This window comes from Cydia splendana, chromosome 8 (genome assembly GCF_910591565.1).
Source record: "Cydia splendana chromosome 8, ilCydSple1.2, whole genome shotgun sequence".
Classification (NCBI taxonomy): Eukaryota; Metazoa; Arthropoda; class Insecta; order Lepidoptera; family Tortricidae; genus Cydia; species Cydia splendana.
In genome coordinates this window covers 13796511-13820003 of record NC_085967.1, presented here as the reverse complement: position 1 = coordinate 13820003, position 23493 = coordinate 13796511, and the positions used below count along the sequence as shown (strand labels likewise).

The 23493-nt window shown below is 39.9% G+C and overlaps 1 protein-coding gene across 10 annotated transcripts in view; it reads right to left on the bottom strand.

Moving 5' to 3' along the window:
- Nucleotides 1–23493, bottom strand: part of LOC134793125 (serine/threonine-protein kinase tousled-like 2) — a 46695-nt gene that overhangs the window by 4145 nt on the left and 19057 nt on the right. For 3 of the 10 annotated variants that reach the window (XM_063764678.1, XM_063764673.1, XM_063764674.1), the window contains 13 exons: nucleotides 23110–23195; nucleotides 20807–20854; nucleotides 8545–8635; nucleotides 7705–7857; nucleotides 6957–7117; nucleotides 6480–6569; nucleotides 6080–6220; nucleotides 5485–5690; nucleotides 4792–5035; nucleotides 4104–4255; nucleotides 1836–1979; nucleotides 1050–1197; nucleotides 333–583 (listed from right to left, as the gene is read on the bottom strand). In XM_063764678.1, coding sequence (XP_063620748.1) covers nucleotides 333–583; nucleotides 1050–1197; nucleotides 1836–1979; nucleotides 4104–4255; nucleotides 4792–5035; nucleotides 5485–5690; nucleotides 6080–6220; nucleotides 6480–6569; nucleotides 6957–7117; nucleotides 7705–7857; nucleotides 8545–8635; nucleotides 20807–20854; nucleotides 23110–23195 — 1915 coding nt within the window. The other 7 variants (XM_063764676.1, XM_063764677.1, XM_063764675.1 and 4 more) reach the window with 6 other exon arrangements.

Sequence of the window (23493 nt, the reverse complement as noted above, 5' to 3'; positions counted from 1 at the left end):
ATTAGTTTGGTATCATTTCCTTAAATAGGATGGTAAAATGTAATAAAATTGGTAATCATTTCACATTAAAATGGTGTTATAATTTTGGTGATCATTTATTATTTTAGGGTGGTAAATTATATTTTTTTGTTATTAAATTTTACTAAATCTGGTGATCAGTTAAATAGCAGCCAAATACATGTAGTAAAAATTGAAAATATTTTTGATACTTTATAGAACACCTTAACAAATACGCAACAGTTTTCTGAAGACGATGTTTTTGAGAAATGGTTTCCCAAAATGATGTAAGTGTACCCGAAAGTGGTGTAACACTAAACAAGCTGAATACTGACCAGTAAGTGCCCGCGCCCTGGCTGGTGAGGTCCATCCCGTGGTCGGGGTTGTAGTTCTCCTCGTCCATGACCTTGGAGAGGCCGAAGTCCGTGATCTTGATCTCGCCGCACACGTTGCCCTCGGTGAGCAGGATGTTGCCGGGCTTCAGGTCGTAGTGGATGACGGGCGGCTTGATCTCGTTCAGATACTTCAGCGCGGACACCACCTGCATCACGATCGAGCGCGCCTCTCGCTCCGGGATCGTCTTGTGCTGAACAAACGATTTTGTCAATTAGAACATTGTATATCGTATAAAGAAATATTACGGTCTTGTTGTGAATAAAGTCGTATCGTAATTAAAGACCGCAATTCTACTAGACACGTAGGCAATACATAGACATTTAATACACACAACTAGTTATGGGCCATGTCATGGTATTTTCCAGTTGGTGCACGCGGCAAGGACGCTTTCTTTTGTTTTCCGATGATCCTATTATCAAGTGTCATCTCCACTTTTTACGACGGTGCTTGCAGCGTAGGAAAAGTACTTCCATTATTACCGAAAGGAAGCATCGGAGGCCAATCACGGCCTATCACGGTATGTACATACATTATGTCTCCTTTTCCAAGAAATCAGTTTGTTTACAGATGTTTGTTATGCGATCGCACATGACGCGCAAAGTAAAATTGTCCAATGCAAACACCACCAAAACCGCTGACAAAGAGCTGCCTTTTACCTGTTTGAGATAGAAGTCGAGATCATGGCCGTTGCAGTACTCGAGCACGGTGCAGAAGGAGTTGCCGTCGATCTCGAACACGTCGTACAGCTTCACGATCCGCGGGTGGTCCAGCGCCTTGTGGATGTTGTACTCCCGCAGCGCGTGTCTGCAACAATGCACGTATTTTATCATTCAAGTTACTATGGGAGACTGCTAAGGAACTCGTCAAAACAGACAACAACAATCAATCTTCGCGTCATACAATGCTTATTGTTGCTTATACACTTCAAAAAATACAGACAATTATAATAAAATAATCTCTATTCAAATGATGTGTTCCTCATTCGGGTCACTTTCAGGTACAGCGAGCTGCAAAAGTGCATATTGCATACCCACTTTATGAATGAATTCCAATCAAACTGGGTATTCTCTTTTGCAGCTGTGTGTACAAGGGATTTTAAGATGGAAGGCAGTTGCGCTATTATTACGCAGCTTCAAACTAATTCTAACTGATTCTTCAACTATGGCAAGAACAAAAAGCTATTTTGTTATCTTTAGAAAAGCAAGATAATTTGATATTACAGACAAAACAATACACGCAAATATACATACATAGACAATATTTATTTAAAAAAAAACCTAGATAATATGAAACTTCAAAGACTTTAAAGCATGCATTGCATTCTTCAAACTTAAGGTATTTAAAAAAATAAACGTCACCATAAACCTGAACTACACATATTGTGAGGTCTGCTCAGTAATGACACCGATAAGACATGTGGTGTGTCGTTCATACGGACTCACTTAATATAGTTGGCCTTCTTGTCCTCCTTCCAGTCCTTGTTGAGCTGGTGCACCTTGCACGCCGTGTAGCGCTGCTCACGCAGGTCGAAGGCCTTGTGCACCTCGCTGAACCCGCCCTTGCCCAGCAGCATTAGCAGCAGATACCTGGGAACAGGAATAACTCATTCAATATTGCATGCTCATTTTAAAATGATGACTGTACGATACAGGTCCGAAATAAGTGACATACATGAAGAGAGCCTATGCTCAGCACTGGGTGACAAAAGGCTGAAATGATGAATAGAATTAAAGGATAGCCAGGTCTCCTTTAACTTTGAAGTTAGTGCTGAATCAGGACTAGGTTGCTAATCCAATCTTTACTTTTACCAGATTACTACTTAGTATGGGGTAAAAGTGAATTGCTCTATGTATTGCGTTGATAATTAAGTTGGTAACTTCATCTGTTCCAACAATGAAGGCAACGTGGTCAAAATTAAAAGTAGGTTCATATCATTGTAATCTACGACTCAATTACAAATATAAATAAATAAAGCTCTTAGTCGTCTACGTGATTTAGTCTACATTCTTGGATACTTTGCAATAAATCATAAATAATGCTGTTCCTTATGATACGTAACTAGCATTAGAACGATGTAGATCAGAAAAGGGGACAAGAGAAAGGGCAGCCTCGTGTTTGCAAATACGTTAGCCAGACCCCAGCCCAGCTTCCAAACACACTCATGTCCTTGCAACTTTCGCCTTTGTTTATTTATAGACGTGATACTTGTAAATATCGACCACGAGTATGGCGTCGGCTATCGATTCGGTATATAATTTGAGAATTTAACTTACATAAATACAAGTAATTAAATGATAAACCCTTCCTTTTGGCTTTGACCTAGTCTGTTTGCTAAGTTTAGTGAAATAGGGGATTGTGTGAAAGAGGATATGAGAAAGAAAGGAGTGAGTGCTGAGGTGACGAAAGACAGAGGAGAGTGGGAGAGAAAAACATGTTGTGCCGACCCCACATAACGTGGGATAAGGGCAGGGAGAAGAAGAGTGAAATAGGGGGGTAACACCATCCCTACTAATATTATAAATACGAAAGTAGCTGTCTGTCTGTTACCTCTTTATGCATTAATAACTTTTTCAGTAAGTGAATAAACATCAGTGAAATAGATATTCCTAATGTTCAGTGCAACGCTCTCCTTATCAAAACAACCGCATATCGGTGTTCAAGGATACTGTTATCTACGCGGCGAATATTAGATGCAGTCGCAAAACGTTTCGCGACTTTATTTCCATCCACGTACAGCACACGGCCGATTGTAAACAAGACACGAGTAATGAAAAATTATGATGCATCAAGCTAACTTTAAATGCTCAATTATCTACATTGCATTTGTTTCTTTAATTAATACTCTTCAAGGATCATGTCTAGCTCAAGTACTTTTAATAATATGAGATATTTGTTACAATGTTTATATAGCTAAAATGAAAAGTAGAAACCTAATGTTGGCATGCTTTATGACTTTTGTTATTTTAGACTTGTTTTGGTATTCAGAAATATTTACTGGGGCAGCCCGCATAGCACGTAAGAGCAGTGAAGTCACGCTTTATCATATGCCAATTTCTATTGTTAGGCAGCTACATTCTTTATCATGTTACGATAACCTAACCATTTCCTAATTCCCGTTTTGGTTACGGCCAGTTGCAATCGTAAGAAAGAAATGCTCAATAACAAATGCGGGCACAAAAAGTTCTAGTTTAATTTTCTCACGACATTTCTAAGACTGTGTGCAACTTAGTTTACGAAATACAATATAGTTAACGCGCCAGGGTTAAACACAGACCTCAGTGTTGAGTTTTCCTTTCTATATTAATCAAAATATCCTGTCTTTGAATCAACACTAAACCGAGGTGATGGGACGTCTGCGTGGTCTCGGCGTCCACACACCACTACCACTTAATTAACGATCAAATTGTATTAGCGTTCCACTCAAACTTGGTCATTCACTGGATAAGTGGATACCTAGCTAAGCACGGATAGGTGGCACAAAGCTGTCGTTGCGGTAAAATGTTCGCGTCCCCATGACGACTCCAAATGGCACATTGCGGAAACACCGGTGTGGGTTTAGTGGTTCGTCTTGACCGCCTCTTTCTCACTAGAAACAGCCGGGAGGTGAATCCCACATACCCTCCATAATGGGTCCGCACGACCAGGGGGACGATGAGTAACTGTATTCCCACGACGCTAAAAAGGAAAAGTACGTTAGAATTAGAACTCACCGCTCAGAAAGTACGGGGTGCTGCGAGAAGCGGCTCTGGTCCTCGTTGTGTATCCGCTTGAGCTCGCGGATGTGCAGGTTCCGCTCGCGCTCCAGCTTCTCCATCTCTAGCTGCAGGTCCGCGTCCTCCTTCTTTAGCGCGCTTTGCCGCAGCTGCAAATAATCAGATTAGTTATGAACGACGAATTATGTTTTCACAATTATTAGGATCATGCTCCGATGTCCTTTAAATATCCTAGCACAAAGCCTCGTTTGCCTTGCTTGACATAGTCTAGCTTTAAGTAAAGGGTCAGCCAGTACTGTGATTCTTCCAGTTTATTTAGACCTCTTCAAGGATAGTTAGCAATAGTCAACATTTATAAGTATTCATGAATTCACTGTTGCAAGCACAAACAGGCGCAGCAGAAGGTGGATAACATAACATTAATTTGAGATTGTCAATGGCATGGTATATTTAAAACGGTGTGTACCGACTACTATGTAGCGTCCAGGGGCCCGTTTCTCAAAAGCTTGTAACTTGTAATACAAGTGGAAGTCACTTTTTGACAGCTTTTGTTAGAAAGGGAAACGGGCCCCAGGCCTCTCACGAAAGACACTTTCACCGACCAGTACAAATTCAGGGCCAAAACTGGTCAGGATAGAATGAGGATGAATGTAGCGGTATGGTGTGGTGGAGTGTAGTGTAGTACCTTGAGTATCTCGTCGGCCTCGTAGTACTCCTGCCAGGTCATGCTGGGCAGCGGGTCGGGCTTGAGGAAGGTGGGCGCGTCGGTGCCGTTGTGCAGCGGGGGAGGCTGGGGCGTGGAGGGCGCGGCGCTGGCGGTGCGCTTGCCGCGGCCGCCGCCGCCCTCGCTGTTGGAGGGCCGCTTCTTCAGCAGCAGCTTCTTCTGCCGGTCGATCTCCTCCTTCTCCGCCGTGATCTCCTCCTGCCGCCTGTCACAAAACGGGTGCAGATGTACTACTCTGCCTGTACGTAAGATATTTCGATTAGCCGATTTGGTTAATTGTGTGACGCGGTTACCGTTTATTTGCTGGTTACGCAAAGGGTTTTTATAAAACGTCTGTTCAAGTTTCTCTGAATCCACGATTAGACATGAGACAGCTTATGAAAGTGAAAAGCTGTGTTTCGAAATCAAACTACATAAATGGGATTTCTGTAGGAAATATGTAGGTATCCAAGAGGATACCGGAGGATAGAGGAGGAGTAAGAACTCCGGTTCTTAAGATTCTGGCTTGATAACTAAACGGTAGCAAAATTATATAGTTTTCCACTTATACAGAATGAAGTAGTACGACTCAAATATCAAAACTCAACTCAAAATTAGGGTACAGGAAAAACCTAAAGATTTCTATATGAGCCACAATAGACAATGAACAATCACCTCGTTAATTCCTGGAACGCATATCCATCAGTCCAATTCTCTTGAAACGTGGCGCCGACGCGCTGCGTCACGAACTGGCCGAGCCTTAGCCGGTTCTGCATACACCGCTGCCGGGCTTCCTTCTTCTCTATAGTGCTTTTCTCATTTAATAGTTTCTTCACAACGTCTATACACTTATTAATGTGTGACTTATGTTGCTCTATTACCTGTAACAAAATTTAACCAGATTTTCTACGTGTTATTTTTAGTTTAACCGGAAACTAACAACCCACAAAAATAATAACATGATTAGTTAAAGTAGTGGACCTCAGTAATCATTGTCAATCTTTCATACAGTTTAGTCTTAATGAAAGGGACTTCACATGAATATTCGCAAAACAAACTGTTTCTGAGGTATAATACCACATGTTTTTACACACCTACACTACAACTTATCTGCTTTACCTAAAGGTCGACTGGTAGAGAATGCCTTATGGCATTAAGTTTGCCTTGTGTACAAAGTGTTTTCCTATGTGCAATAAAGATGAAAGAAATAAATAGCTATAAGAGCAGTACCATATGTATAAAAAAATTAAATGCATTAAATTACACTTACTTTGCTCTGCGCTTGAACCTGATGCTTCAGTTCTTCATTACTCCTTGTTAATTCTTCTATTCTATTATTCCTTAGCTCTAAGTCAGACGACGCTTGAGTTTCTAACTCTTGTATCCTCTGGCATGTCAGTTCAGTTTGAACCTAAGACAAATAAGAATCACATTCAAGGATTTCAAGGATCTATGACAAACTAAGTAGGAAATAGATAATGGATAGTAGACGTAGTGGCGAGGTGTCCAATCCAAATAATAACACATAGCCTAATTAAAAACATAAGCTTCAAATCCTAACACGTGGGTTACCGAAAGATACGTTTGACGCCGCGCCACTGATGGATAGGTATGTAGGTATGGAAAGTTATTTCAAGAAAGTATTATGATTGTAATGTATCAGTATTAACCTGTTTAACAGATGTGTGAGGCCGCTGCTGAGAGGTGGAACGTAAAAAGTCCGCTCCCGAAGGCAGCAATGAAGAGGGTGACGGTGGGTACTGTCAGAGAGACACAACTTTTGATATAACAGTCAGGATCACTGGAGCCTGCTATTATAGTTAAGCTTATATTACAGGGGTTAAGGCATCATTAGCCACATATATACGCGTATTTCATGAAGCAATTTTATTATACAAGCTGTGTTCATTCTTGTCTCATTAAAAATATTTCCAGGCTAAAAATCTAAAGCCTTGATTTCGGGTTTATGGATATCAAACTAAAGAATATATTGGTATGATGAACGTAACTATTCTTTTACACGTTTTTATAATATTAATTGTTGTTTAAGTACCCATAAAGAGTTTGCTTGTGGGACTAGGTTAATATGTCCCTGATTATTAAACTACAAATATTAATAATCTAAGATAATATGGCGGAAAACTCACCATAGGATAATTGCCGCCCTGAGGCGAGGGGGACTTGGCGCCAGTGAGCCGCACGGGACTGGAGGAGGGGTGCTTGGAGAGGTGATCCCGGATGCTCTTGTCCGAGGAGTTGTGCCTCTGCTTGGCTCCCACTCCTCCTCCCCCGCCAACACCTTCATCACCTGAAATTATTTACAGATATCATTTAAGTTTCATTGAATAATAATCATACCTTTATATTCTCATATCCATAACCGATAGGCTTTAGGGTCAAATAATTGAGCTAATCTTTGAAAAACATTGAATAAATTTGCTTAAGTAGCTAAGATAAACTCATCTGCGGCATCACTAGATGTAATTATCAAGTGGCCTCCTTTTTATGAGTAATTTATTAGTAGTATAAAAATGGCTCATAAGTAATACATAAATATGACCGTTTGTCTGTGTATATCTATACCTTCGATTTTATATAAGATTGTTGTGCAAAATATTTGATTGAATGTTTACTAAAATGACATTTTGGTTGAACAAAACAAGGATTACACTTTACAACCATGTTATTAAAATAAACCAATTTATTTGTTTGTTAGATATTTATGATGTTACTTTTAGAAATAAAACCTTTCGCAGTGCCAATTTGGAATGCAATAACTATATAATATATTGAACCAAATTTTTATTAAAAACTCGGCAATTATATTGGTAATGTCTCAACATTTTCTAAAAAAAGCAAACTGCTATACATGCATGATAAATTTGTGATACAGACCTTTCCGTTTCCTTTTCCTCTCAGGTACAGCTATTGTTGGCGTGGCACCACTTGGCGGGACCAGCGCTATGCCTGGACCTACAGTGGAGCCTCGCATAGCTGCCGTTTTCTCAGGAGTCAGTGCATCAATTTCCTTATCACTATATGATGACCCTGAAAAGTAGAATGTCCACATTCAAACTATGGTTCACACACATTCAAACAAATATTGTTGAAATTTATGACTTGTTTTAGACAGGTTTCAGTAACAAATTCTCCTTGGTATGGTTTTGACCATTTTAGTGAAACTAAAAATATTGTGATTCCTATGGAGTTTGGGACATGCAACAGTTATCAAAGTACATACATATATCAAAGTATGTAATTAGATCTAACAGATCTGTGAACACTCTTGTTTCTATTAATTGGACATAAACACTGTGGTACATTCTCTTACTATGGCAATTTTGGACATGCAAACATTACTTGTATAAAGTATCTCCATAAACAGTGAACAGAAAGTGGTTAGGTGGCAGAACTCACTTTTTGACAAGGAGCTCAGTAGGCCGACGTGGTTAATGATAGCTCCACTTTTATAGTCATGCATTTTGGCACACGACAGTCTTGGATCTCGGAAGGAAATACAACCACACTTTCTCGCTTTCTGTCCGGCATAATACACAGCAATGTGACGTCACGGTCCTTCGTTCGATCGCACTTTTCCACATTTATTTATTTCATCCCTCATAAGTTCGCGACTAAAGGTTACACACTGATGAACGGGCCGGCATATCGTAAACACTGGGGGCACTGTCGCGTCACCACTTTTCACTGCACACGAAGCACTAAATCACAATTTACCTGTGCTCATATTGGAGTCCTGATTGTGTAGTGGCTGCCCCGTGTTGACAGTAGTTTGTGGTGCCATTTGAATTTGTGCCCCAGCTGACATCTGTAAAGAAAGATGGCGTCTTTACATATGAGTCGCCCAGTTACTTCATTTACACTGACGTACACAAATTTCAAAACTAACTGCACACTAACTTTTATACTCACTATTTAAGTGGTAAAAAATACACCCATTTTAATGTTTTTTTATACATATTTTCACTTTATAAATCGGAATAACCTAACTAGTTTGACAAGTCGTCGTAAACTCCAGTCGCGACAATCCAACGGAACGGACGGATACGCATCCGCGGGGTGAGGCGAGGGGGTGCGGACCGTCACGAAGTTTGCTCCGGTAATAATAATAACGACGGGCGAGGCGCCATTTTACAAGGATACAAGGCCAAAAGAATTGTTACCCCACTAAAAAATAATATTTGCCTGAACATTGATCACGAAAATAAGCACAACCGTAGAGCGCTAAGGATTTCGCAAGCTAATTTAACGCGAAAAACGTATTGCTCGTAGAAAACTAAGCGGCGAGGCGGCAGGTCAACAGCCCGCGAATCCCGCGATTGCGATCGGTGCTAGCTGTTGACCAATGTGAATTTTGCACAAATTAGAGAAGGGTCAGTGGGTAAAGTGTATGCAAACAGTTTGTTGTTTTTTTTGTTTGAGATTGTAATTAAAGTTAAGTTTAAAATGATTCTATTGGTTTTAGATACGGAAATAAATTGACTGATTATTCCCAGAGGTGGCTGAGGCGGGTGGCGGGCGGCATGCCACCGACCTGCGGCGAACGAGAACGTGATATCGGCGCTCGTGCCCCACAACAAACTGCTTACTGGACGTGTTACGTAGGTAGGCGTCGGCGGTGCCGCGCTGAACATATAAACATAGGTATGTTGTACTTACAACTGAATATATAGGTAGTATAATAATCAAGCATCGCGCGCGATAAAGTTGGGTAGGTACCTACAACGAGCAGGCAAGGCAACACTGAATATTTTATATTCAATCTTGGACATGAGTGACATGACTTGCTAGTAGCAGTTTGCGGTGCAATGTAGAGAATGTAGAGATGTCCTTTCAAAGCGAACTAATCATTTTACACATAAATATCAGACGTAACTTGATTGTAGTGTCCGACCGAAACATGTTTTTTTGCCGAAACCGAAACCGAATGTTCGGCTTTGGCTCTAGTTTCGGCCGAAACCGAAACTTTTGTAGACCGCTGTCATAAAACCGCTTTTACACACATATTATGGGGCTGTCAACAACCAATGTCCTTGAAATTGATGTTACTTAAGCAGTTTTTTAAGAAAATTACTAGAGTTAGACCAAGATAATTCTGCAACGATTTTGATAACACATGCAGTGCAAGTGTTACTTTAAACGTCAAAACTTCTATGGAATTATGACGTATAAATAATATTTGCACTAGTAGCATTGCGTATGCTATCAAAATCATTGCAGAATTTTCTTGGTATAACTCTATTCATTCACCAGTCAAGCTAACATGTAGATACAGGGTCAAGCAAATACGCGAAATTTTTTGTTTACAATATCGCAAGGCCGGGTACCGATCTACACCTGGGCTAAAAAGGTCCGAAGTGCCCCAGTGAGGCGCACTTTCATGCGAAGTCAAAGCCGTGCTTCAGGCTTCAGGATAAGTAGTTAAGCACAGCCTCCAACCAATGTCCATTGTATTAAAAAGCGAGACCGCAGGCCGAGCATGGCGCAGCGAGGCCAAAGGCTACGCTGAAGTAGAGGACATGTGGAACACAAACCAATGGTAAATTGAAGTAAAAAGTGAGGCTAAGGTCGAGCATTCGTATGAAAAACTGTACTGGGGACACTTTTAAGGGTTATTTCTTCGTTTTAATCAATAGACAGCTGTTCAGCTTCGCAAAATATTAACTATTAATAAAATCAACTTTGCGGCCCTAGTTGAGCGTAGCCTTTAGCCTCGCTTAAAATTTGCCATTAGAGGTAGATAGAAAAATGACTGAATAATAGCGAAAAAGACATCGTTCGACTCGGGCCGAGCTGATACTCGGCCAACGGCTACGTGCGACAGTGCTATCTCATTCACTCCGATACAATTAGACAGTGCGCGCGTTATAGGTATTGACAGCCTCTTAAGACTGCGTCGACCGTCCAGTGGCGCTCTCATTAGTGGAATTGTGTTTTATAATAAACCAATTAATTTCTGTACCTATACATGAATCAGTATATGTAGATATGTATTAATATTGTTGTCCTGCTTATTCCCGAACTTTTGGTCTTTGTCCGAAGTACCATTTCGTAAGTTTCGGCCCGGCCGAAAGGTTCGGCCGTTTTTTGGCCGAAACCGAAACTACAGCCGAAACATGATTTTATGGCCGAAACTGGCCGAAACCGAACCTTCGGTCGGACACTACTTTTTTTTATAGAAATATACTTAGTCAGGTCATAAGTTCTGTCAAAGGTTTGACTAATAAAATAGGTACCTACTTACAATTGTTTATTAGGTTCTACTTTTTTTGAAAGTTATTTAATTTTTATCATCGAAGAAATAGTAATCAAAATCACCTTGGACGGGTCGCGTATTTTTAGGGTTCCGTACCCAAAGGGTAAAACGGGACCCTATTACTAAGACTCCGCTGTCCGTCCGTCCGTCCGCCCGTCCGTCCGTCCGTCTGTCACCAGGCTGTATCTCACGAACCGTGATACAGTTGAGATTTTCACAGATGATGTATTTCTGTTGCCGCTATATTCGCTATAACAACAAATACTAAAAAACAGAATAAAATAAAGATTTAAGTGGGGCTCCCATACAACAAACGTGATTTATGACCGAAGTTAAGGAACGTCGGGCGGGGTCAGTACCAGGGGTGCGAAACTCCTGACTTCGGTCAAACTCGGCTCCGCTCGGCTCATCATTGCTCCGAGCAATTATTAGGGTTGGCACCACTTGACTTCCTTTTGCGTGCACGACCACAGATAAGATAATCACTTGATTTTTGACAACCCTAAATAGCCGAAAGGGATAGTGCCATATATTAGAAAGGGACAGCATGATTCGACCCTGAACCGCTGTCAAACTTCGTTTTTGTAGGAAGTTTCCTTTCTGTACGGTAGTACTATTAATTATTCTGTGTCAGTACTTGGATGGGTGATCGTTTTTATAGATAATGGTACGAAACCCTTCGTGTGCGAGTCTGACTCGCACTTGGCCGGGTTTTTTGCATGTGTTTTTGTAAAATTTTCCGAATACCTATGTATTACATTTACATAGAATTATGAAATACTGAGACGGCAAATTAAGTTGAATTATTTATATTGTAAGTAATTCAGGTATATGAATAATAATAATAAGGGATCTATAACTTTTTTATCAGAAAAATCTCCATTTAGGTGTAGGGCTGTAGGGTATACCCTGTACAAAAGTACTGTTACCGTGTACAATTGACCCAACATACCTACTACTAACATGATGTTGAGGCATGTTAATTTTTACAGTGTATTCTTGTGACAAACAACTACATAGATACCTACCTAAAATGAAACCTACCTATGAATGTATGAAATAAAAATTATTTACTTATGCTTTTCTGAAGCAATGCAACGAAAGTATTGTTGTAGATTGACAATGAGGCTTTACACCATAATAATTAAGGATGCTTAGTATGGTCCTTATCGACAACCGATAATGTAATGTCATACTAGACTAGAATCATCACATTTAAGGAATAAAGAGAATCACGTGATTCATGCACGACCAATTGAAATACTTAATCAGAACGTAGCTATGACATGCTTACGAGTTTCACCAATTGCTGACAAGGTTATCTGACGTAATGTTTGTTCCATTTCCAAACAACCAGATAACAATCATTAGGCAGATATACTAATTAAACCGAAACTTATCTCCTAAATTCCCGTATGTACATTACCATGAATTAATGCGGAAAAATGGTAGAGTAAAAAACCTAAAATAGGTACCTCTCAAACAATTCACAAATCAACCAATGATTAGCCGGCGCATTGCTTATTGTGTCGCGTCTATTTTTAGCTTACCCACCTAGCATCCGACGAATGGAAAGTTAGCAAGCTGGCAACCTACGGACGCTAACAGGTAGGTAGATACGTATTCAAGTAGGTACCTATATTATATTTTGTTTACAGCGAATCGTGGATCGATGCGAGCGTTATGTTAGCAACATTGCGTGAATGTGCTGTGCCCGTTTATGTTAGAAATCTGGTATAATCTGAACCCAAGTTATGAGGGTTCAAAAAACGACGAAGTGCTTCGAGAAAAGGTAGGTAGTGCCCTTGCGCTTAGCTTGGCTCGTCTTGCCGGGGGTACTACTACTACCATGCCTCCAGATATATAGTACATATACATATATCAAAATAAGTGCCATGTTTCGTTGCTGTCATTATCGTTTTCCGGGCCTAGCTCTCCTCTAAATTAGGTAAGGACAATGACTCGCACTCGCATCCACAGTGCCGTCCTCCCATCGGTTCAAAGCCATGCAACAATGACAATGACAATCCTAACAATTGCGCAGTATAAGCTATCAAAGAAACAGCACTATTGTGATTATTATTGATCATTTGTCCTCTTTTAATACAGGGAAACTCTTTGTTGGTCACTACTACACACTACTTGGTGTCTACTGACTGTGTTGGACTGTTGGTACAGCCAGTACAGGAAGGTGTCTTGTCTTCATACTTTGTAATGTAAGCAAATCGCTAACCCAATTCATAGTTTACATGTTTAGTGAGTAAGTAAAAACTTGAGGATTTGTGAAGTAAAAAAAAGACAGCGGCAGTATACTTAATTATTAATACGCCTGGAAGAGCTATTGGTCAATAAAACACCTGATGAAGGGAGACCTACCTCTGACACTCAAGCGTAGGCTCATGGACATGTGCGTACTTCAGAGATGAGTGGAAAAAGAGGGGGGAGGCCTTTGCCAAGCAATGGAACACAGTGGGCTCTCAATAATAATAAATAATAATATTATAATTATTAATTACGTTTCTTTCTTCAATGTGGATTTCCTACCAAGTTGAATGACAGTATTAGGTAGTGTAGTAGTCTATATAGCGACAATGAGGCGTCTGTTATAATAAAATTAATAAATTAATAATTCTCGATTATATTAATCCCAAGAGCGTTAAAACCGTTGGGTACGAACTACATTGGTTGATAGAGGTATGTATGCGGACTTATTGCGTCGCATGAAACTTGGTTTAGGTTCGAAGGACAATCAATACTCAGTCACATCTCCGTCCCGCATTCGTTGGAAGCGCAGTTCCGCGGACGCCCAAAATCCCCTCTTCCGGCGCGGTGTGCAGCCGGTTGCCGCGTGCTGTTTAACCTAATTTTCTAGTACGAGGGGTGCAGGGCGAGAGGTGAGGGGGAGGGCTCAGCGCAACTTTAGCCGCAAGTGTGCAGCGCCGACGAGGCGCCATGAGATTCGAACCCCTAGCTTGCAATATTGATTATTCCTAGTGGCGACGCCTTTCCTTATACAACTCATGTTTAGCCTATCGAAAACAATACCTATTGGGGTGTGCGTAGTTCTTTATAATAAAACAACACCTGTCCGGGTATAATACAATACAAGCGAGCTGCTTTTATGATACCTATCTAAATTTCATTCGGTCCTCCCTAACTATATCGGTAAATATCGATGTACAAAAGTGTGTCGTAGTTAGTTCAAAATAAACTTTGCGCAAACACGCACCCACGTGTATTCAGTAATAAAGAGCTGAATAAATCGCGTCCTTTCGATAAAGACCCAATCACAATAATATTTATTTATTTTATATATTTTTGGTTATTTAGTGGAAGGTAGAGTTAGACACCTCTACCAAACAATCAACAATATCATAATGTCTCTAAAGACTTCTAAATAGTTCTAATAAACGTAACCAAAGAAATCAGGGGGACACAAACTTCTGATATACCCCTGGATATTATGTTCATGTTCCTAGTCATTTCATTCACAGGAATGTTTAGAGACTCGAGAGCGACAAGATCTCACAAAACATAAAAACTCGCAAACAGTAAAACAAAATTAGCTCTCAATGGTGTAGAATAAAATATATGAGTCTAACGTAACGTACCTGTCTACACAGTTATAGCGTAATGAAAAGATACATAATAACATCAAGTAAACGATATAGTAATAAAATAATATTAAGAGCGTGTATCGCGGGCATGCGCAACGATCCATTCACAACGTGACGTGTCGCGCCGGCATGACACCGCTCACATTCCTAGCGTCACTTCAAAAACAACCTATGGTTTATTTGGTGAGATATTCGAAGTTATGGTGGTTTGTCATAGGGTGGTTGCCAGCACCGCGCCGGTAGCCGCAGTGGGTCAGGCTGGCGCGGCAGGCGGTTCGGGCGGACCTTGCAATGTCGCGGCGGCGTGACGCTCAGCTGACTGGCCGCCCGCCGCCGTCGCGCCACCCGCGTTCATTGCCTCCGCGGCGGCCGATATGAACGGTCGTCTCGCATGTTGCTGCTAACATCTTTTCTACGCTACTAAATACGAACGTTGAAAATTAAACGAATGTGTATTGTGATTATAGATCGATAGTATAAGTGAGTGCGCAGATAAATATAAATTTAGTTGGAGTGTAGTGACGACCGGTGCGAAAGGTCGGGCTGTGTAAAAATAACTGCGGAACTGGGCGGTGGAATGAGGTTTGACGGCACATTGTAGCCGAGGCGGGGCGAGGCCGTGTGCGCCATGTTATAATTTCCCTTAGCATCGAATGTGCAAACCGACTGACAACACTGCGCTTTGCTACTTCTCTTTCTCTCAATGCGCAATAAGAATGTTCGTGAGAGACAAGTCGTCTTCCTCGTCTCAAGTCATCATCGGCCTTATTATGCGATCGTCTGGTTCGGTCTGAAACTGCACGCTGCTTAGTAACAGTGGATTGTTTAGTCATGTACTTATATTGAGACGAAAGTTAACAATTGAATTGATTGGATAGCGGTTTTATGCTAATTTTATCATTCAATTATGTAGTTATACCTATTCAGATTTGGATTTTGCTGCTTGGTGAACGATGTTTTCATACAAAGTTTAGAAAACACTTTGATATTTTGGTTCATAAATTGTATGTTTTAACGGGTATACCTTTAATAACAAAAATACCTTGATCTTATGTTAATTAATAAATTAACCAGAATCACTAATAAAAGGTGCACTAGGCAAATCCACAAAAATGCGTTGAAATGATATGAATAAAAGTGTCGCCTGCTGAATTTCTTAATGATCGAGACACGTACAGTCAGCAGCAGAAGTAGATAATCAGGTGAAGGAGTCAAAATGATCTGCAAACGCTCTGTGACATACGCTTTACTCTTTTAACATTTGGTTGTGCTCAGATATTTTGAACACCTCGCGTCGCCCGCTTAGCGATATCTGATGCAACGTAACCGATATTGTCATCTGTTCGTCATCAACTCATCAAGCGTTATGAATTTAGAGATCATAGGTAAGTACTAAAACTCACGTTCAGAGCGGACTTTTTCGGAATTAATCCACAGCACCTTATCTAATTACAGTAGGTATACGGGACGTGATTTATTCTTGCCAAATTACTTTCGCCAGTCCACGAACGTTTGTGTAGGTAAGGGGCCTATTTAGGTTGTGCGTAGTGTAATAGATATAAGTGCGATGCCGATTCCGCGGCGCGACTCGCGCCCGCGCCGTGTCACTGACCCCGCCCCGCTCACGATCCTAACTTGCCGCGCATTCCTGTTGTTAACCGAGCCAAACGCTCAGACCAACTCGTATGTATGTAACCTCCAGATCCGTAACAGTTACGCGTGATGAGAGAGCGAACTTATATTGGTTAGTCAGCGTTTGACTCGATGACATAAGCGATTGGATTAACACCTGTTATTCAGAACTTACCGACCGCTACGCACATGTGGGCTAGTATAAATCTGACCTAAGATCGCGTATATTTGTTGCGAGTCTCTGGGTCAAGTTATAGTAGGAGCAAGCCAAGCTCTACGCGGAGACAAACAGCTTTGTAATAGGCAGCTTACAATCTGAACAGGCCAAACAACCGGCGTTCCGACTAAACCGTTCGCATCATCATAATGACTCTAAGCTACCGCATTTAATAATAGTAAATTTGCTGTATTTCACAATCGCATAGCATACGATAAAATTTGTCGCCAGTAGGTAAGGTAGGTCCAATAGTACCTACGGACTTTGGCAATAGAGCAAAAACTGCGAGGGTAGAGTTCACTATGTTACAATAATTACATAACTAGAATAGAGTAGAGTCTATGCAATTGCACTTGAGTAAGACCAATGAAAACCTTTACCCATGAATGATTCTATCATGATTTCAAAATTACTCGATATTCTGAAGTAGACACCTATTCGGAATTCCTGAACACACTGATATTGGGACCCGATTTCATTAATTAAATACACTCAAGTAATGAGCCATTGTAGGTTCCTTTTTACGTACTCGCCTAATAAAATCTAAAAATTTGTGAATTTATACATCCGATTAAAATGGCATACTTTTTGGGCCTTGGTACTCTATAACGATTAACTTAAAGTATCGGAATAGAAATGTTAATTTAAAATAATTATAAGTAAAACGATTTCCATATTAACCTATACTATGCATCAATTTACTAAAACTCATAATACTCACTGTACTGAACAAAAGAGTTTCTAACCTACCCAACAGGTATACAGTTATACACTTCGTTTCTAGCGAGACTTTGATTTTCAATAGAACTTTACCTTGTTTTGAGTACTTTTTCTTATTATTTCAATTAGTTTCTAGTATTATAATTATGTATACAATAATGATATAATTAGCTTTCTTTATCTCATACCGTAATATTAGGTACTTATAACAAATTCACCTACTCTACTATGAAAGCTCTACATTTTGTCAAGATTGTATAAAATATTATTACCTTCAATTTTGTTACATTTTTTATAAGACTAAGGTAATTGAACCAAATTTTAGTTTAAATACCTGCGTAATATCATAGGCCAGTGTTCTTAAGGCTAAAAAGGGGGTCAACCTCGGAATGAGAGATAATAAGCTGGAAGCTCGTATACACCTTCGTTATGACATTTTAAAGGTTCTCTTAAAAGTCGACGCATATATCGTGTGCGCGTCACAAGTTATTCAAGTTCATGAAAATCGGTTTTTCGCGAATATCAAGATTTCTACAGCTCCAACGCTGTTTACATGTAGGGAAGAGTTGTAGAGCATAAAATTTGTGACACGTTAGGCATCGAACATTTTTTCATGAGATTAGCCCTTTTCAAGATATAGGGCACAGAAAGCGCAGTGATCAGACATACGTACTATTAGTTGGTTTGATAGTTAACGACACCTTGGATTTTGTGACTATGCGCTGAAACTTGGCACAGTTGATTCTTAGCTGGTCTTGTAGATTCTCACCGGGAGGCATTTAGAGCCACGGCACATGTAGTGGGGGGGAGGGGGGAGTTCGACGCTGCCGCGCTTCAATTAAAGCATCATTTCTCTAAAGCTATGCATATTAGGGCATGTGATATATCATTTCCGGATAAATTAAGGATGGGGAATCTATTTTTGGAACAAAAATAATGTACTTTCTAACAAAGAAAAGGAATAAGAATGAACTGAAAACTACTTCAACTCGCTATTTTAACTACAGATAAAGATTTCGGCAGTTAAATAAAAGCATGTGAAAACATTTTCTTGTATTATTAGTACTTAAAATCTACCTCTTTCCTGTAGAAATACCTTAAGTTAAAGGCTATAAAGCTTAATTTCCTGATTAAACCTAATGAAACTAAATAAAGGGGTACTTTTTTTGTATTAAACTATGTCATAAAATCATTACATATATACACACAAGCTGTTAACTAATGTCCACAGGAGGGGCCACTTTTGTTTTAAAATCTATGAATGATCCATAAGTGTAATTTTAACGATTAAAAAACTTTATAGAACGTATCACTCACTCACTCACTCACTCACTCACTCACTCACTCACTCAGATTACCAGCTCGCCTTGCGTCATAGTGCGTTTTCCGTGCCGCTGCGCCTTCTATGCCGTATATCTTGAAAACGGCTAATGGTATGAAAAAATGATTGGTACCTAACTCGTCGTAAATTTTATGCCCTACAATTCTTACCTACATGTAAACAACATTAGAGCTATAGAAAGTTTGATATCCGCGAAAAACCGATTATAATGACCTTTGACCTAGAATAACTTCCGACGCGCACACGATATATGCGTCGACTTTTAAGAGAACCTTTAATACGTCATAACGAAGGTGTATACGAGTTTCCAGCTTATTATCTCTCATTCCCGATGTGAACCCTTAATTTAACTGGGCCATCAATAAAATCCAACGTTTGAAGCCGCATATTTAAGCTATCATATCAACAACGTGCCACTTACTTCATTATTCATTAAACATTCTCAAGCACACCGATAGGTGCCGATAGCGATCGATCATGCAACTGTCGTTTATTTACACGTAAGTATGTAAGTATTAGGTGTACGTAAGTTAACTACAAATTTGGCAGCAAAGCCCAAAGGAGATGTCTAAAGGTAGCAAAGTAACTAGTGATTGGCGATGGCGGCATATAAATTTGTATTGTTTTCATACCAAAGGAGTCACTTATCAGTTGTGGATAAGAGAAGTATATTTGATTGAGATATTGAGACCGTATTTTATGTTAATTTTGTTTGTATCCTAGGTATCTAACGCCTTTGTTCTAATTAAACTTTTAATTTCAAATCAATAGCCGTATTATCTGGACACTTGCACGAAGGAGGCGAAAAATGCATACATGTTTTTGCAAAGAAGTGTACCCGAGGCGTATACCTACCTAATTAAATATCGAGCGCGATAGGGAACGTATCGCGGCCACAAATAGGTACCTACGTACGATAATGAATGTTATTCTGTACGCGCTATTTATATGCTATTTATACCGGCTGTTGTAACGGAGCTCACGGCGATAAACTCGACTAAATGGAATAAGTTATAACAAGTTATGATATAAATCAAGATTTATAAATATTATTGCTAGAAAGTAGCGGTCACGATAACATCGGCAATCATCGTACCTAATCAGAGCAACGTAAAAAAAAATAATACAAGGGTGAATCGATACCGCTATCGACTACACGGGTGTTTGCTGACAAAAGCAATCGACATCAAGGTGAGCGGAGCGGAGTTATAGAGGTGGTCTTTAAATGATAAATGTATGGTATCATGTCATGACATTTGCTACGTCCACACTCGACGAGTGGACGTAGCAAATTTTGACGCATATTTTCTAAGTAACAATAAAGCCACGTCAGCTAATGACAATATAACGGATTATGGCTCATTTTCATGCGACTGCTTCGCCCCCAATGTCCTCATATAGAGATGAGAGACGTGCTGGATTCGACGAGTAAACTCCAGCTCCATTATGAAGTTGGTAAAATAAAGTAGGCACTTGGTAACATATTAACAACCAGCTCCATGTTATGCAGACTTCTTTTATGTCCACAGGGACGTAGAAAAGTAGATTAACAATATCTTCCCACATAGCAATATTAAAGATATATTTGATAGATCAAAATAAGGTAAGTAGACTAAGTAAGGTGCCTCTATCAAATAATATAATGAATTTAAACATAACAAAAAAACTCCTTACAAGCTTGCTCTACATCAGTGCCCTGTTTATCAAAAGCTTGTAACTTGTAATACAAGTGGAAGTCCCTTTTTGACAGCTTTTGTTAGAAAGGGACTTTCCACTTGTATTACAAGTTACAAGCTTTTGATAAACAGGGCACAGGAGTTCCCATCCCAATCAGCATGGGATGTGCACTGTGTGCACTTATAAATTTTACTAGCAAACGTACCTATTCATTTTTTCCTTGACCTCCATAAAATTGGAGGGAAAGGGGCCAAAAATTATAGACGCAAAAACAAGTCGGAAACTCTTGCTCTACATTTTTCTTGAGTAGAGCTTACTGTACAAACAGGACACTAGATGCTTCGTATTTGTTAATTTCAAAGGCAAGCTCAATGTCAGTCATGCTGTTGCTATGTAGTACACGGCAATCAAACCCTCGTTCGTCGTATAGCAACACACCTAACAAGTCAAAGGTATTTCTAAATAAATATAAAATTTAGCCCACAGATGGGCTGTAGATACGTAAATAGATAACTCACCGCCTTGTAATCAGGGGCCCGCTGGGTTTCTATCTCCCTTGCGCTGACCTGCAAACACGCGTCACTGCGCTCAGTCCACGCTTGCAAAATGCAGTACATGATTCATACGCCTACCCATAAAGTATATCATTAGTATTTCATTACCTAATTACTTATACATGACTACGTATTACGTGACACTAGCGAAAGAAACAATAGATAGGTTTTGGTCGTACCCAACCCAACCACGGATAGGTTGGGTTAAAGGCATGTCACATAATGTCGAATCCGCGCTAAACCTCATCATCATTCCCTTGTCCAATCCATGACTATCTAAAGTATCTAATAAAAAACCATCACCTACCTAATTCTAATGTGATGATAGTTGAAAACTAGAAAAACAGATTTAAAACTCAGGTTACCAGTAAAGTTTTTGTAGGTCGATAAGTCAGAAACGTATATTAGCTGGCAAGCAGACTATTTATGTCTGCCGCCATCTTGTCGTTCGAGTGACGAAATGCTAGCTTACATACCCACTCGCATCGCAACCACCAATGCAAGCGATCAATAACGCGAATCAAATTAGCATTTGTTACTGCTTAATGAGGTATAAAAATCGTAAAAACGATAATTATTTTCAAGGTGACCATGTTTTATTTTAATTACAAGTATCACGATACTGACAAAATCTTTAAAAACAAAAGAAAAACGTGATCAATAACGAAGATCATTTGAATAACAAATACGTGAGCCGGCGAGTGGTAACAATCCGATAGCCTGACTGAGCCTGCCTGCCCCGGCCAAGTGTCGCCACGCAGGACGAAACGGGGAAATGACTGGCGGGTGGAAGGGCGGAGGTGAGACATAATGGAATTACATATCTACCACATCACAAGCTGCCCTGATATTACCAAAGCATACTTAGCCCGTCGACTCAGACAGACCAGTGTAAAATGTTATCTCGAGAACGAATACAAATGTATGAAATTAAAGATGGCACTTGAATTGGTTCGCCCAAAGCGATGCCACGTAGAGAAACGGCAATACATGGCTTGAGAGCATAATACGCGCGCATAGGTATATACGCCGCAGTATGCTTCGAAGCGGCCGTGTTGAAGCCAGGTGGGCCAACCCAACACAATCTAAAACTACTGTTGAGACTTATTGTGATCACGGTTTTCTATGAGTTGATTGCTCAATCACTATCACCAGCTAATTCATTGTCATGCTTGTTTACGAAAGGAACGAGACCGATGGAATGTATTTTACTTGGAATTTATGACCCGATTCATTGTTGGCGTTGCTTTAAGTAGTTTGATGGAATAGGTACCTCTTGAAGAACAACAAATATCTGCAATCTGCTCAAGCGTACGGGTAGTGTTGTCGCGAATCGCTGCCATTTTCATTTATTACACGTAAGCGTAAACGCGAGGCGGCCATGATCGAATGACGTTAGCCAGTGTTTTAATACCGACTGATAAACCAGATGAGGAAAATATAAAAAAGTAGGAGATTTTACACAATTTAATCGGTTGAGCCCGTTAAAGTTAGTGTGCAGTCACATTGAATGATCGGAATATCATCTCACTCATAGGAGCAGACAAACATACCTTACAGACCACAAAACCACATACAATGTAATGTGACTTATTCCACAAGCAATGCTGCAATTTTGTGTTTCTGCTGATGAGTAGTTACTGGAGCTCTTTGGGATAGACTATGTTGACAACAAGCTTTGATTTTGTATGTTATTAGGGAATAGGACAACACGGCGAATTCTCAGACAACACTTGGTACGCACATAAACACTGCTATTACACATATTACAGTATACGATGCCTGCTTATCATTAAGGAGTCCAACTAAAATTTTCTGGCTTGTTACAATTGGGCTGATTTTTATAGAGTATTTTGACGTTTGAAGGTAAGCTAAGAATTTAATAAGATGGTATACCTAGTGGAGTTTAAGTTATTTTCATGGTCCTTCTCACAAATATTTTGCAATACCCGAGTTGGTAAATATTTATGTTTTCAAATAGCTATCAATTTACTCTTTTTATTCTTGGATATCACTGTAACTGTAGCCCGGATTTCTCACGATATTGTCATGTACCAAAATTAGTATTGATAGTAGATATAAATATCAAATTTCTTTAGATTTGGCTGAAGTTTTGAATAACACCACTTTAATTTTAAAACCAAATAATGGAAATTAACAGACCACAAAACGTCTGCCTAGCATTTTCAGAAGAGTAAACGTTCTTAAGTGATAGCTTGGTGGTATGCTCCAGGAGCATAAAGAGGATTGGTGGTGGTAGTTCTAACCTTGGCGCCTAGGAAGCGCGCTTCCAGCAGCTCCTGCTTGCGAGGATCCAGCGCCGCCTGGAAGTGCTCCATCTTGACGCCAACACCTGCAACAAAATGAGGACATAAGTATGTTATGCATACACTGCAATTGACGCTTACTTCGCATTTGCATCATTCATCTAGATTCTCTAAGGTGTCATTCTATGGAACTTGCTAACTATGTAAACAAAAGTCACTAGTAAATTCATCATTCTTTGACAATTTCAATATGGCGGTTTGTTTACATAGTTAGCAAGTTCCATAGAATGCCACTTTAGTAGATAATCTACAACGCAGCATAAGGTTGCCTTCCCACTGAGGCGGAGATGTGAGGAACGTGCAGGAATCAACCAATAGCATTTA